The sequence below is a fragment of the Coenobita brevimanus genome, chromosome 47, assembly GCF_032717465.1.
Source record: "Coenobita brevimanus isolate Jiangsu-jjx chromosome 47, ASM3271746v2, whole genome shotgun sequence".
NCBI classification, from domain to species: domain Eukaryota; kingdom Metazoa; phylum Arthropoda; class Malacostraca; order Decapoda; family Coenobitidae; genus Coenobita; species Coenobita brevimanus.
In genome coordinates this window covers 28,566,800-28,582,841 of record NC_137000.1, presented here as the reverse complement: position 1 = coordinate 28,582,841, position 16,042 = coordinate 28,566,800, and the positions used below count along the sequence as shown (strand labels likewise).

Sequence of the window (16,042 nt, the reverse complement as noted above, 5' to 3'; positions counted from 1 at the left end):
GTGAACTTTATACCTAATCTCTCTAGCCCGAACAGCCTCTCCTAATCTGAGTAAATTAATTGGGAGAAAGTATATAGTATGTTAAAAAAAAAATACAATGACCAAAGTAAGAATGAAAGTCAAAAACTATTTCAATGTAGTGGAAGGCTTCATTATGCCCTTACCTGTCCCTGAGGCGTTGTGTGGGATGGGTCGGCGTGCGGGGCTGGTGAAGGGGAAGTAGGGGGAGTCGGGGGCAAAGGTCGGGGAGGGGTCAGTGCCGCCCGTCGCACCGCCTACTGCCCCGCCCACATACCCGCCGCTCACACCCTGCAACAAAAACAAACAAGACACGTTAACTTACCTTTGCTTAGGTTAGGGTTTAGACGTACGGAAAAACGTAATATTTAACGCACGTCAATTACATCCTGAAACACAGCTTAAGTTACGTGACATTATGTTCAAATGGAATACGCTATACAACATACTGAAGTTATATTAATCGAGAAGATAAACAGTTCTGGCCCGACTTGGACTCTCTTCATGCCATTGCTCGAGGGGACAAGTTGGACTGAAACTACAACATTTTCACAATAAATATAATTATCTTCAATATGTACGTATACTTTCTTCCAACACTACAAAAATCCGGAAAATACAAGAGGGCAGAAAAGTGTAGAGAAAATTACTATAAGATACACAAGGATGACAGAGAACATACACTACACAGACATAGCACAGGAAAGGGCACACTCAATACACGTGATGTCCACACACACACACACACACACACACACACACACACACACACACACACACACACACACACACACACACACCAATTACAAGAGTAGTTGGAGAGTGATGTCATGGGATGAATGTGTATATAATGACTCAAAGAACCAGCAACACTACAGCAATGAGGCGAAAAATCTTACTATACCTTTTTCACACTAACCTGGCCTAGATTTTCGTCTTTTTGTAGCTCATTTCACGAAGATAATGACAGAAAAAGACAATGGCACGGTTCTATATCCTTTCCAAAGCACTTCTTCGCGATTACCACTATATTAAGATATTTATAACAGTTCAGCATTCAAGACGAAGAGGTGGCAGTTTTAGACCAAGTTAGAGTAACAGGAGTATAGGAGGCAAACACATCTAAACCTACACATGAGACATAAGGTATTCAGTTATGAAGGTAGGAAAAAATGCATAAAAAAGAGCGAGAAATAAGAGTACAAGTGTATGGAAAGAAATGACGACAAAGTGAATGCTGCACTAGAAATCGTATATCTAAAAGAGACAAAGTGATTTATACTATGAGAATAAAGACAGTAAGAAATAATGATCGCTAGAAGGAGAATCAACAGAGGATAACACTGGAATTATGGTTCAGATGATAAGAGACAGAGATTAAGGACAGCGAGTAAATATTAGAAAGGGGCATGACAAACAAACATCCACTGTGAGCCACCCAACATTGACGGTGTTCACTGATTAATACAAGAGAATACAATACACTATGAAGAGCAACAGATAAGCATTTTAAGGGATCCGTAGCGATGAAAAGTATATTACCTCAGTTCGTTGTTTACATAATTCGGAAGAGAAACTTAACTCTCACATTTTATATACTTCAATGAGACGCATTTACAAGACATATACCCTGTGGACTGATTACTAAAGTTTATTATATCCGTCTGTCTTTAATCATACTAAAATATAGAGACATCCTGGGACTGAAGGGATTAAAAGCAAAACCCAATAAACTGATCATTAAAAATACTGTTTACTTCCATTCAGACTAAACATCAATTTTTTAATCGATCCGTATTTAACAGAATACCGGTAATATATCAGTTTTCAATCCACCCTTATTTAACAGAGGCAATATCAGTCTTCAATCCACCCGTATTTAACAGAAGCAATATCAGATTTCACTCGACCCTTATTTAACACAAACAGAATCAGCTTTCAATCCACTCGTATTTAACACAATATCAGTTTTCAATCGACCCTTATTTAACACAAACAATATCAGGTTTTAATCGACCCGTATTTAACAGAGGTCAACATACCAGGTCGTAAGTGTGACAAAAGACTCGTGGCGGGATTCCAGCGCGCCTCTGATCCCTGCTCCCTGTTCTACCTTCACTCCTGCCACATTCCAGCACCAGTCATCACCCCAGCCCGCATGCCAGGAAATCACTACCACCTTTCACTGACATTAACTACATCCTCATCATCATCCTGAGTTTACTATTTCTTCTCATCACCATCATAACCCCCTTTTCTTTCCATCATCATCATCATCATCATCATCATCATCCTAAACTTTTTTTCATCTTCCTCCTCCTCATCATCATCACCACAATCACCATAATAACCCGTTTTTCTTCATCACCATCATCATCATCATCATAACCTTCTTTTCATCCTCCTCCTCTTCCTCATCATCATCATCATTCAGTTCCTCTCTCCCACTTACGGACTGGGTGACGTACGATCCAAAAAAATGGAAAGATAAAGGAAAAAAGAGTCGTCAACATCACGCCCAAAGAAATGACCCACACTGACAATTAAGCCCTCCCAATTCTGGCTCTTATTGGAAGGGTTCAGGGTCACGCAAGGAAGCACTGATTACAAGAACAATTGGTCAAAGGTCAAGGTCAAAGGGTCGGCTCTGCCTGACTAACTGACCGATTGACTGACTACGACGCGGGCAATGTACTCTCACTGCTCCCCCTTTCACTGTTAACCCCTTTAGCCCGAGGTCATTTCTCGTCACTTCCAGACGATTTTGGTCAGGGAGGACCTCTGGTGGTGGAGGGTTTGAGGACGGCCGTAGGCCTACTCTTGACTAGTTTGAAGAGTTTCCCCTCAGCTGAAGAAAATCGTCTGGCGGTAGCATGATTACAGTATCCTTGAGCTGAAAGGGGTAAAGTTGGCTCCAGTTTTCATTCACATTCAAAGGATACATTCATTTTTCTATTAATCTCTTCACTACGATGACTTTTTTCCAATTTTTTTTTATCAGCACCCTGCTACATCACGCAACACCCATTAATTCCGACTCATATACCGTTGACTGACATTTAAACATTTATGCTTTTCCCCGTGTCGATCGCGTAATGTTCATCAAGATTACAATAAAAACGACCCGTGAGTTGAGGCAGTGAAAATCTGGGGGGGAAAAAAAAAAAAACTCTCTTATAAGGCTAAAATGTAGAAAAAAAAAAAAATCACTCCAATGAGGTTAAAATGTGAAAAAATAATCATCACTTCTATGTTAAAATGTGGACAAATAAATATGGTATCGCTAATATGAGGTTAAAATATGAGAAAAATAAATATAATTTCTATGAAGCTAAACTGTGGGGAAAATATCACTCCTATGAGGTTAAAATGTGGAAAAATAAATATCACTCCTATGAGGTTAAAATGTGGAAAGAAATATCACTTCAAAGAGGTTAAAATGTGGAAAAAAAAATATCACTCCTATGAGGTTAAAATGTGGAAAGAAATATCACTTCAGAGGTTAAAATGTGGAAAAAAAAAAAAAAATCACTCCTAAGAGGTTAAAATGAGGGGAAAAAAATCACCCCATGAGGTTAAAATGTGCAAAAATAAATATCACTCCTATGAGGTTAAAATGAGGAAAAAAAAAATCACTTCAAAGAGGTTAAAATGTGGAGGGAAAAAAATCAAAAACAGCTAAAATGTGGAAAAAAAACATCACTTCAAAGAGGCTAAAATGTAGAGAAATTAATATCATTCATATAAGGGTAAAGTCTGGGCAAAATAAACCTCACTCCTCTGTCATACAACAAGCAGTAATCGTGAATCATGTACTGTAAACGGCCATACATAAACACACTTTCCCTGCACCAATGGTATAATATTTATCAATGAATTTAGCGTTGCGGACACTTATCAAACTCTTAACTGATACCTGCGGCCCAAAGATAGAGGCAGGAAACACTGGCAGAGGAAATTATGGGGTCAGGGGTCAAATTCCACTCACCCCTTCAGTATGAGCATATATATATATATATATATATATATATATATATATATATATATATATATATTTATATTTATATATATTTTTTTTTTTTTTTTTTTTGCTAACACCACATTAGTTTATTCTGTTTAGGTTTCTTTTCGACCTAGAAGTGGTAGTTACAGGCTTCGTTTGACCTCTTAACTACCAATGCTCTCCCAAATTGCGCAAAATCGGTGGCAGCAGCAAGAATACATTTCAAATAACTTCCTTACTCTGGAAATTAACTGCCTCCTCCTCCTCCTCCTCTTTTTCTCTCTTTTTTTTTCTCATTTCCTCCTTTCTTCCTCCCCCCTACTCGTCCCCCCCTCTAAGTATACCTCCTCATCATCCTATTTATCAGAAAAATTTATTACACTTCTTTTCCTCTAACCTGACCTTGATTTTCGTGCTTTTGCAGTTTATTTCACGCAATTCAGTAAGAGAAAATGACAGTACTACAGCTCTTCGTCCACTTCATAGCACTTCTTTGTAACTGGAACCATATTTTAGCGTCCATCTAATGCTACAACTCAGTATTCGAGGCAGAGAGAGGGCAATTTAGGCCAAGTCACAGTAAAAAAAAAACGCATATTGACACACGGCATGAGTTTATTTTTAGTACATATACGTCTCGCAATGAAAGTGTTATAATATATGGCTTTCACTACCAAAGCTCTCCCCTAAGCTGAATAAAATCGTCTGGTATCACGAAGTAAAAAAAAAAAAAGTCCTCTGGCTGAAAGGCTTAAGTGCTTCCTTCCTCTCTCTCGTTTTCCTTCCATCCCTCCCTCCCCCTCCCTTCCCTTTCCTCCTCACCTCCATCTTCCCTCCTTGTACAGTATACTTTATTTAAATGCTTCCTTCCTCTCTCTCTCCTTTCTTCCTTCCCTCCCTTCCCTCTCTCTTTCTCCTTTCTTCCTTCCCTCCCTCCCCCTCCCTTTCTTTTTCCTCCCCTTTCTCTTTCTTCCTTCCCTTCCTCCCCCTCCCTTCCTTTTCTCCTCACCTCCATCTCTCCTCCAAGTACAGTATACCTCCACTTCCTCCTTCACCGTCCCAATAAAGCAGAAAAATCTACCAGCGTCGCAGGGCACACAGTCCATTTTCATTATATACCGCCTCTTATGTCTGGCCTGGCATTATGATGACTTCAGATATCGAGTGAATTATTCCAGCACTATGAGAACATCCTTTTTCTCGAGTCTACCATTAACGCGGGTGTCTTCAGCAACATCAAGCAATAACCATCCCTCCTCCGCCTGACTGCCTTCATCACATCCCCCTCTACCACCTCCCATTCCACCCCCGACCCCTAAGCCTCAACTCCCCTACCCATAGCCCCCTAAGCCTCCACCCATCCACCCCCGCCCCCTCATGTTTCCCTCTCCCACCCCGCACCCAAACCCTCCACCCACCCACCCTCGCCCCCCTCAGGCTTCCCCCCCCCCAAACAAAAAAACTGGTTCAGCCACATGAATCTCAGTCCGCTGAAGTTCACTATAAGACACTTTGACCTTATTAGTCAGGAATTTTAATAAAACTTGCCCTACACCCCCTCCCCCTCCCCCTGCATTACTGCACTGTCATCTTGCATAATCACCGTAAGAGTAAATATTATAACTGCACACACAAAAAGCCACTGCAAAACAAAATAAAACCAAAGATGAATAAACTCGACATTACTGGGCGCGGTTTTCCAAATACTTCATACCGTGGGACTCTCACAGCTATAATACGTTTCTTTAATAACCGGTATTACGATATTTACGATACAACCATCAAGTACACGTAATAAGTGTAGTGCTAACTCTCACTGTGGGGAAAAAACTGAAACGGGCCTTCGTCAGTTTCTCTGAACATAAATAATATATACATTATAGCATTGATACCCTGCATCACACTCGCAATAAACTAGGCTTTATAACAGAAAAAACATTACGTCTGACCAGAAGTAAACTTCGTACAAACTGAAGACTGAAATATATACCGGTGCTGATAATGTCTACTTTTCACAATACTACTACTACTACTGGTAATAATAATAATAATATTAATAATAATAATAATAATAATAATAATTTATTCATTCACCACTCATCTAATCAAGTGTTGCCCCATAAGGGAAGTAGGAGTCCGGGGCTAGGCAAATCGATCCTGACATTTAAGATGGGAGTGACCAGCCTCACTCATCCCTGATTGGCATTGCGTGAGCAATAAACCCCAACCATCCCTTGGATATAAACCTGCACCGGCTCAATCCGATTGGAGTGCCTTAATTACCCATTAAACCACCAGGCGCCATAATTTGGTTTTATGATTACCACCCAGCATAGTAAATGGTGTACTGGAAACCATTTGGCTTATCACTCAGTGTAGTCACCGGTAGACAGAAGGAAGAGGAAAGAATGAAGGAAAGAAAGACAGAAGAGGAAGGAAGAAAAGAAGGAAAAGGAAGAGGAAAGGGCAGGCACCCGAGAGCAGCACTACACTGTGTGAGTGGATGGTGAGCGCCACCATCTACCACTAATAATAACAATAACAATAATAATAATAATAATAATAATTTTTCCATCCAAGCTTTCTCTAGTAATCTAACTTCATATCTTAGTCTGTGTTACCTTCCTTCTCTCTCCTTTTGCCACGAATAACGTCTTTGCTGATAAAGTATCGTTTCACACATAATCCTCCATATCACGCCTCTCTCTCTCTCTCTCTCTCTCTCTCTCTCTCTCTCACACACACACACACACACACACAGCTCGAGTAAGGGCAGAATGATTAAAAACTGGTAAACACAGGACACCAAAAACCTCCGTCGCATGGCTGATGAGACAGGATTCCAGAGCAGAAGGAAAACCAGCCGAATATTGAGTCTACAGTACAAAGGAAACTTAGTAAGTCTCCCTAAGCGATTTATATTTTCCACACTACACCTTTATACTGTGTGCCATTTGTGTCTTTTCAATATCGACATTATTTGGATCTGTCATATACAAAAGGATATTAAGGGATGATGGAAGAAATACATCGCTCAGATAAAGATTACATGACTTTATATCCCCAGTCCTCGTCCTTCAAAAAAGTGGATAACTACATTAATTAGATTTTTATCCTTTCAAGTCGCTAATAACTACAAATTATAACTGAAAATTTTGTGCAGGAATGTTAAGTTTCTTCACGATGATTCCTTCAGGGTTTAAGAAAATTATATTCGCATGCTCCAGTAAAGAGTCTCATATATCAAGATGAATTATGACCACATCAGGAAGAACTGACTGAGAAGATACAGGTTTGGACTCAACTTCATGCATTCACTTATCGATTGTATTGCGACAACATTTATGCTGAGTATGGAGATATTAGAACCATATAAACAAAACACAGAGGGTGGCTGAATCGGTAGAGAGATGGCCTGCACTCCTAATGGACCAAGGTTCGAACCTCCGCTGAGTCAGGGAACAGTTTAAGGATTTGAATTTCATAAAAGCAGACTTTACTGATCTACCAAAAGACCCGCCGACATGTCGTAAAATACCCCCGCTAATACCAATACACTAGTCCTGTATGAGACAGTCCTAGTATGTATTCAATATGGACGGTGGGTGTTAACGCTGAAGTGATGACATGAGGAGGTGTATGGTATGCAGGAGGACTGCTGGGCCTTGGAAGCATGATGTGAAGCCTATGCCCTGAGTCGGACACATTAAAAAAAGGCAAAATAAATCCAATTAGAACGATTTAAACTACACTTAAGAAGATGGTAATGCATAACAACCAAAATAAATGCAGTATATTCCATGCCATAAGTCGAGTGTGTTCAGAGGTCATTTATGCAGAGTACGGCGATATCAGGACGATTTAAAGAACACTTGAGAAGGAGGTGAAGTGTAATAAGCACAACAGATCCAATTACAACGACTTAAACAACACATACGAGGGTAGTAAAGTGTAACAAGCAAAGTAAATCCAGTATATTCGATGACTCTGTGTGTGGGGAGGTTCTGAGTGGCGCACCTGCACGACACAGACACAATTATTGAAAGAGGAGAGAATGTCATGTGAAGCAGACAGCTGAGGGTCTGTGTGTAGGTGGCCAGCTTCTTACACACACATAATAATTCAATGCCCTCAAGCTACAGGACTTACATTTACGTGTTTTTTAAAAACTACAAATGGAGTAGTCACCTTTACTTTTTCTGCAGCTTAACCCTATCACAACGATAACATTATTTTACTCTCGGGTGTCAAGAGAGAATTTACTCAAGTCTGAAGACATTTAGAAGCTGAGACCTTAGATACAACCTTCATTTATAATTTCACTATCAAGGTTAAGAATCTGAGCTGAATAAAATAATACAAGGATGGCTAAAATAAAATGAAAAATACGTCCCTATGCAGGACTTTATGATAAGACCAATGACGGCAAGCCGTTCAAGACATAACAGTATTCACTACACCGGGAAAAAAAAAAAAAAAAAAAAAAAAAATATATCGTTTACGATGGAGAAAAAAAAATATTTCAAAGACCAAGTACTGATCCTTATCAATGCTGCAGGTAGAGCAAGGGAATAACAAAAAGCGCAGTCTTTCAGCATCACACAGTCTGCTGTCTTTATATAGGCTACACTCCCGCAAAATTAATCTTTCCGTACATATGAAGGACTAACGCTATGAAAGAAAAGTGCTCGATTAAAACAATGTTTAACCACCACAATAACGACTTCACATATAGTACGTCCTCTTCTAACTCTGTTTCAGTGAATTCTGCAAAGGAACTACCGGTACTATTTACCGGACACACACACACACACACACAAATATATATATATATATTGTACTGTACTTCCAAGACTCATACATGCCTGGATTAGTATGGAAAAATGAGCCACGATCATCTAAGGTTTCCTCACAAAAGTACACTACAATTATACTTACAAAAAATAGTTTCTAACAGTGAGAAGTAAAAACATGTAATCTTTCTTTTCCTTCAGTATAAATTCCTGGCTCCCCCCCACTCCTGCATTTTCTTTTGTTCATACTCAATGGTCGTTCATTCAGTGAACTTCTGCCTCTATGATCTCATTACACCATCACCCACCCACGGAGGAAAAAAAAAAAAAAAAAGACCCCTGGCACTTGGGCAAAACCAGCGAAGCGATCACTGGCAGCTTTCACCGAGTGTGTAAGATTCGACAGCCGAGATACACACACGCTAGTAACTTAACATTAGCCTCGGCGTAACTGAAACACGCTTCGAATTCTTTACGGCTTCGATTTATTCTTTTACAGAATCTGGAATTATTTTTTACGTATTTATTCCTAATGCAAATTCCACGACAGCACACTCTGGTTTTCCTTGCCGGTCTGTTTACTTCTTGTTATCAATCTTCATGTCGAGGAAAGTTCTCTTTCTTTCTTTCTTTCTTTTTACTGCTTACGTGAGATTTTTGTTCGAACTGGAGAGGTTAAACATATCCCTCATCAACCCTTACAGGTCCTTATTAAGTTGAATAAAATCGTCTGGAGGAAGCAAGATTAGTTAGGATGTCATCGTACTTAAGGGAACCAACCTTTACTCCTAATACGTACTTCCATTTTATTCTTGGCATATCCAAACGCTTTCATCAACATTAGGAGACTATTCAAACATTAGATATTCAGTATTGCCTTAACCAACCCTACTGCTACTTGGGATCCTTCCTAAGTAGAAGATAATCGTCTAAAAATAGCAAGAATAACTTAATAAGAGATCTGCCAGACTGAACCTAAGTAAAACAGAATCGTGTGGAGTTAGAAAGACAAGACTACATGCTTCTTACTCGAACTTAGCCAAAAAATTACCAACTCTCCATCTTGATTACCGTATTGTAGTAAGAAATTACCACTAGAATATGATGCTAGTCATGAAGAAGTGCTACGGAAAAGAGACGGAGCTACAGTACTGTCTTACTCTGTCAACGAGCTACGTGAAATAAACTGCAAAAGGAAAACAACAAATCTAGATCAGGTTAAGGCAGAGACCATAATAAGAAATCTGCCGTACTCAAGGGGTTACATAGCGAAGAACTGCTTTATTAGGGAGATTCTTTTCTTTTATGCAAGGAAGAAGAAACCAAAGGCCAGAAATCCGCAAGACTGTTCCCACCATAATGAGAAATCTGCCGTACTCAAAGGGTTAAATAGCGAAGAATTGCTTTATTAGGGAGTTATTTATTTTATGCAAGGAAGAAGGAACCAAAGGCCAGATATCCGCAAGACTGTTCCCCCCAAGCAAAAACAAAAACAAGATAACAGAGCCAAATCAAAGTCATGCCTCGCCATAAACCTTCGAAGATCAAAACGCTCACACCAACGTTTTATATTTCTATCTGGATTTTTTTTCCTTTATCGCAACCCAGTTTTAGCCTACATCAATTAACGACCTGAACATTACATTTACTCTTAGCCGGAATGCGTGGTACTTTCAGTGAGTGACTAAAAAAAAAAAAAAATCTCTCTCTCTCTCTCTCTCTCTCTCACACACACACACACACACACACACACACACACACACACACAAACCGGACAGAGAAACAAGAAAAATACCAGGAACTGACTTCTAATGCCAGTGTTATTGCAAAAAGAAAAATGTTAAATTCCGTTCAACAATAAGCAAAAAAAGAAAGACAAACCAATGAAGAAAATAGTGTTGATGTCTTTACATAAAATCACACATATCTGAACACAACCCACCGAACATTTATCATTATATTATTGCTATTTTCAAAGGATTTTATTTACTTTTCAGAGATTTTTCGAGCAAGAGCAATAACTTGGAGCCTCCATTAACCCCATCACGTCTATAACTCTCCCTTAAGCTGAACAAAATCGTCTGAGATGCCGGATTAAAATATGTCAGAGGATTCGACGGATTTGGAGAATAAATCCTATAACTATTAATTCGTGCTACATTTAGACGATTTTATTTAGTTTTGAGACTCTACTTGTGGAAGGGTTAATGAAGGATACATCCAACCCCTTCCATTCTAAGTCTCTCATAAGCTGAAGAAAACCGTCAGCAGGAAGCATGAATATGATAAAGAATACGTGATCAGATTTAACAGGGAAAATAGTTAAAGTAAAATCACAAAGGATGAATTCACACAGCAGAAAGAAACACTACATTATCCCATGAAAACACGACTGACGAAATGTTAACTGGATTATTTTACACTATACTTCTGGTAATAAATCAAAACACACCTTAATCCCTTACACGATAACATCTCTTACTGTACTGCTTTTACTTGGCCTAAAATTGCCATCTCTCCAACCTGAAAACAAAGTTGTTATACATGTACTAGATTAATACTAATATATGAGGCTAGTCATGAAGAATTACTGTGGGACGAACATAAGAGCCATAACACTGTCTTCTGCCAATGAGCGATGTGTATCAAGCATTAAAAGAACGAAAATCTGGGCCAAGTTAATGTGAAAGACCTATAGTATACTGCGTTCTTGTTATCCCTACACGACCATCCCCATCACCAGGAAGACTCAATGTGGTGCTGAGAGACTATATAAAACTGATTTGAACTATACTCTGTCCACTTTCACACGACGCAATATTCCCACTTCTCCATCTTGAATGCAGAGTTATAACAAGCGAATCACACTAGACTTTGGCGCTGGTCACGAAGAAGTGCTATGAAGAAAATGAAACACTATCGTTTTCATCTGAGCTACGTGAAATTAGCTCCCAAATGACGAAAATTTCCGCCAAGTTAAGGTGGAAGACGTAGAGACAACGTTAAGTGTATTTTTTCCCGAATTAAAACAATATTAAACACAACCTAAAGTGTATTTTTTTCTATAATGGTAAAAACTTAAGGATATTCAACTGATGCGAAGGACACTGGGAACATCCTATAGTGTCTTCGTCTGGTTTATAACGAAGAGCGAAGTGATACCAAAACACCGCTTCAATTGGCTTATCAAAATTTTTTCACACTCAGCTTCGATCGCCACCATGTAGGCAACACAGAATGCCAATGACGACGACGACAAAGATGAACATGATGATAATGGTAATGATGATGATGACGATGACGATGATGATAATGCAGACGGGACCCAAACTGCCAATTAGTGTACAGTACGTTATAGTCCCTTATCTTAATTCAGTGAAGCATAACGACGCATGATTGGATGGCATCGAACTACCGCTATCAAAAAAATAATAATACTAATAATACAGACACAACCATTTACTGCAGCGTCAATGATCATCAGCCATGCATGTTCAATTAAGTCTGTGTTGAAATCTGGTGCGAGGAAAAAATAATCATATGACCCCTTCCATACGATGACGCATTGTTTTCATAAAATTCTTGGTACAAACAGATGATGTTAAAAGTTGGTGAAGGGAAAAATCACATGACCTGTACGATAAAGCCTTTTTTCAATTAATTTTTGGTTCCTTCATAAGATTTTAATCCACTTTCGCGACTTTCTTATAGCGGTGAAGGGGCTTGTGCAGGCTTAATCCAACACCTCAGATTCTAAGCTTATATTAACCTGACTATAATCACCAATGAAGCAAAAATCAAATATGACGCACCGGGCTGAAGAGGTTAAAAGGGAAAGGATTGTCAGGGATCACTCACGCATGACGAATTTCAAGCCAATACAGCATAAACAGTACATAAAAAAGGTGAATAAAAACGTCCTCCTCTCTCTCGTACACTGATAGTTACTTCGTCGCTCACCAATGCCATTCTAATATTGCAATCACACACACACACACACACACACACACACACACACACACACACACACGAAATAAAAATATAGTACCCCTCTCAGTCATACACTAACATTTACTCCACCGCTCCTCAACTTCCATTCAACATTAAGCATAGGAGCTGCCTTATCCCCAGTAATCAATCTCCGTTGTTCTACACCCTCTCTATCCAATCCTGTCTGTTCCCTAGTTTTACAGCACGATCAGGTTACAGTACCTGGGTCTGTACCATCACGCGGTGCAGGAGCAAAAATAACACTAAGGTATGGACCCGTAAACTCTTCTGGTAAAGGATGTAATTTTTGTTTTATTCTCTCTAGCTCTAGACGGCTTTACTCAGCTTAGGACAGACTTTACCAACTGGAGAAGAGTTAGATAAAGCCTCAACTCTATTGCTCTTCAGGTGTTCTAAGCTGCATAAAATCGTCTGGAAGCAGGAAGAGTGAAATAAACCACCTCAGACAGAAGGGTTACAACAAATAAAATGGAATGATACGTCGGGTACCAAGGAACAAGGCCATACCAAAGCCGAAATCTTTTAATATATCTACCTTACAAGTGGTTATTATTTATCCCCAAAGAGTGCTGAGACGTGTTATAAGGTTCTGTGCAGCTTCTCTTCTACCTCAAGATGATCAGCTAAAACAAAGCCTCACTCAGTCCTTGTCCACCATTTTATACACCTGAATTGGCTACATATGTCAGTGTCTAAAGCAGTTTCATTCTTAGATAATCCAGTGGCACTAGACCCGCTCCTACAAACACATTCAAACTTTACCGTACTTTTTTTCTTCCCTATTTTCTTTCTTTTTTTTAATACTTGTCAACATACAATCGTCGACACTACTAACATCCAGTGTTGTTACCTTCCTGGCCATCTGATTTGCTTTTACGTACGTGTAACTTTATCTAGTGCTTGGCAAGATTAGGTTACCAGCGATTAGGTCACAGCCAGCTATGCTCACTGTTTGTATAAAATTCTGTACTACCATCGTGTTCTGACTGAATTTCGTGTGAGGAAGAACATTGTGATAAGTTTTAGATGAAAGGACAATATTCCTTTTATTTCAACTTAGCCTAAAACTGCCATCTCTCCATACTGAACGCAGAGGTGTAAAAAGAGACTGACACTAGATTATGATGCCAGTCACAAATAAGTGCTATGTAAAATAGGTCGAGCAGTAGCATTATCTCTTTCAGCCATAAAGCTAATGTACATTAAAATAAGCTGCTAAAGGACGAACATCTGGGCCAAGTTTCAGTAAGAACAGTATAGTAACTCATTATTTAATCACTAAGGAAGTCACCATGTAAGCAGAAGTATCGCTATAATATTAAATAGTCTACAGCATCTAATTTCGTAAACTTCTCTGTTCTCGATTGGGGTGTTTTTATTTCTGGTGTCAAGAAATTTGCCTGACCTTACCTATGCACACCACCAAATGAAGGGACAGGTATCAATGGACAAGACAGTGTAGACACAAAAAGGATGTTGTTGCTTGAGCGGGATGGGTGTAGTGGACGATTACATCAATGTTTTGCCCTCAGAACAGCAACTACAAAATGAAGCAGAAGTACATATTAAGAACACACGCCCAAATATACCTGGCATCACACGACCTCAGCAAAAATTATGGTGAGGAAGAAACTTTAAAAAAATATATAAAAAAACTTGAGGGGAGAAATTTAGAAAACATTATAAAGTCGAGACCGAAAAATGTAAAAGAACATTTTGATAGGAGAGATCAAAGACAGGTTAAAGAGAACTAAGAACTAGATGAACAGGCACATCACTCACAGACACGGAAATTACAGAAGATTAATTAGAACAGGGAATTCTGGTTAAAAAAAAAAAAAAAAGAATAAATAAAAGAATAAGAGGACCAGCAAAGACCCGGGCAATAAACCAAAAGGAAGAGGAACTAAGAACACTAAAACGCTTGAACCACAAAGCAGAGAGAGAGAGAGAGAGAGAGAGAGAGATGCGGAGGAGGGGGGGGGGGCTATAATATCTTACGGTGTAGGAGGGAAAGATAATTGGGTTAGAGGGAAGTTATTGGGGGACCTCCACCGGGGAAGGAAGCTACGACTACAACTATTACAAGTGACACAAGGCCTAGCTACTGGAGGCTTCACGCAGCTACATGGGAAGGCATGGGAAGGGAGGGGAGGAGAGGGGAGAGATAAGAAGGCATGGGGTGAGATGGGATGGGAAGGAAAGGGAAGGCAAGGTAAGACACAGGATGGGAAGGAATAGGATGGGATATTAAAGGAAGGGAAGGGAAGGGAAGGGAAGGGAAGGGAAGGGAAGGGAAGGGAGGGGAGGGGAAGGGAGGGGAGGGGAAGGGAGGGGAGGGGAAGGGAAGGGAAGGGAAGGAATGGGAAGGGAAGGGAAGAGAAGGGTTATGAAGACATTGCCCATAGTGAAGTGGTCAGAAATAACTTCCATTTATCCCTCTTAAAGCTTCGTGAAATTATCTGGTAGTAGCAAAAATAAACAATTAATACGATAAAGAGTCACTGTATTGAAAGGGTTAAAATGGCAACGTTAACCCCTTCAGCGCGATGGTCAAGAGACGAACCGTGAGGCAGGGCATAGGCAAAGCAGTTAACCCTTTTTCCGAAATTTTTTTTTCTTTATACCTTTAGACGATTTTTTTCAGCACACAAAACATCTTGTAATCTTCTTCTTCTTCTCCTTTCGGCTCTCCTCTTAGGGGTCGCCACAGCGGATCACCCGTCTCCATCTTTGTCCTCTGCATCTTCTTCTCTTACACCTACCACCTGCATGTCCTCCTTCACTACATCCATAAACCTTCTCTTTGGCCTTCCTCTCTTTCTCCTGCCTGGTAACTCCATTTAAAGCATCCTCCTCCCGACATACTCCTCATCCCTCCTCCGCACATGTCCAAACCATCTCATTACCTCTTGTAATGAGCAGGTTCAAAACTACCTCCATTAAAAGTACAAGGAATTTCTTTCTTTTATATTCTTTTTCCTTTTTTTCTTGTTCTTCCTACCTCCATGCATTTATGTAACCACTTCAACCCGTGGACGTTTTGTTACTCCTTCCACCTCAGCTCATGAACCAAGACAAGAGAATCGAATTAACTAGTAACCACGGAGACTCATTCCTTCCTCATATCTAAAGTTCACTGAATTCCACGCAACCACGATAATGTCCACTTCCGTCAGATGAAAACAAACAGGAGAGAGAGAGAGAGAGAGAGAGA

The 16,042-nt window shown here is 39.7% G+C and overlaps 1 protein-coding gene across 1 annotated transcript in view; it reads right to left on the bottom strand.

The window, feature by feature from the left end:
• The window catches only part of LOC145399136 (uncharacterized), a 125,614-nt gene that overhangs the window by 42,782 nt on the left and 66,790 nt on the right, over positions 1 to 16,042 (bottom strand). Inside the window, exon 3 of the mRNA XM_080271874.1 lies at positions 165 to 309. Within this exon, the coding sequence (XP_080128000.1) occupies positions 165 to 309 (145 nt within the window). The remainder of the gene's footprint in view (positions 1 to 164; positions 310 to 16,042) is intronic.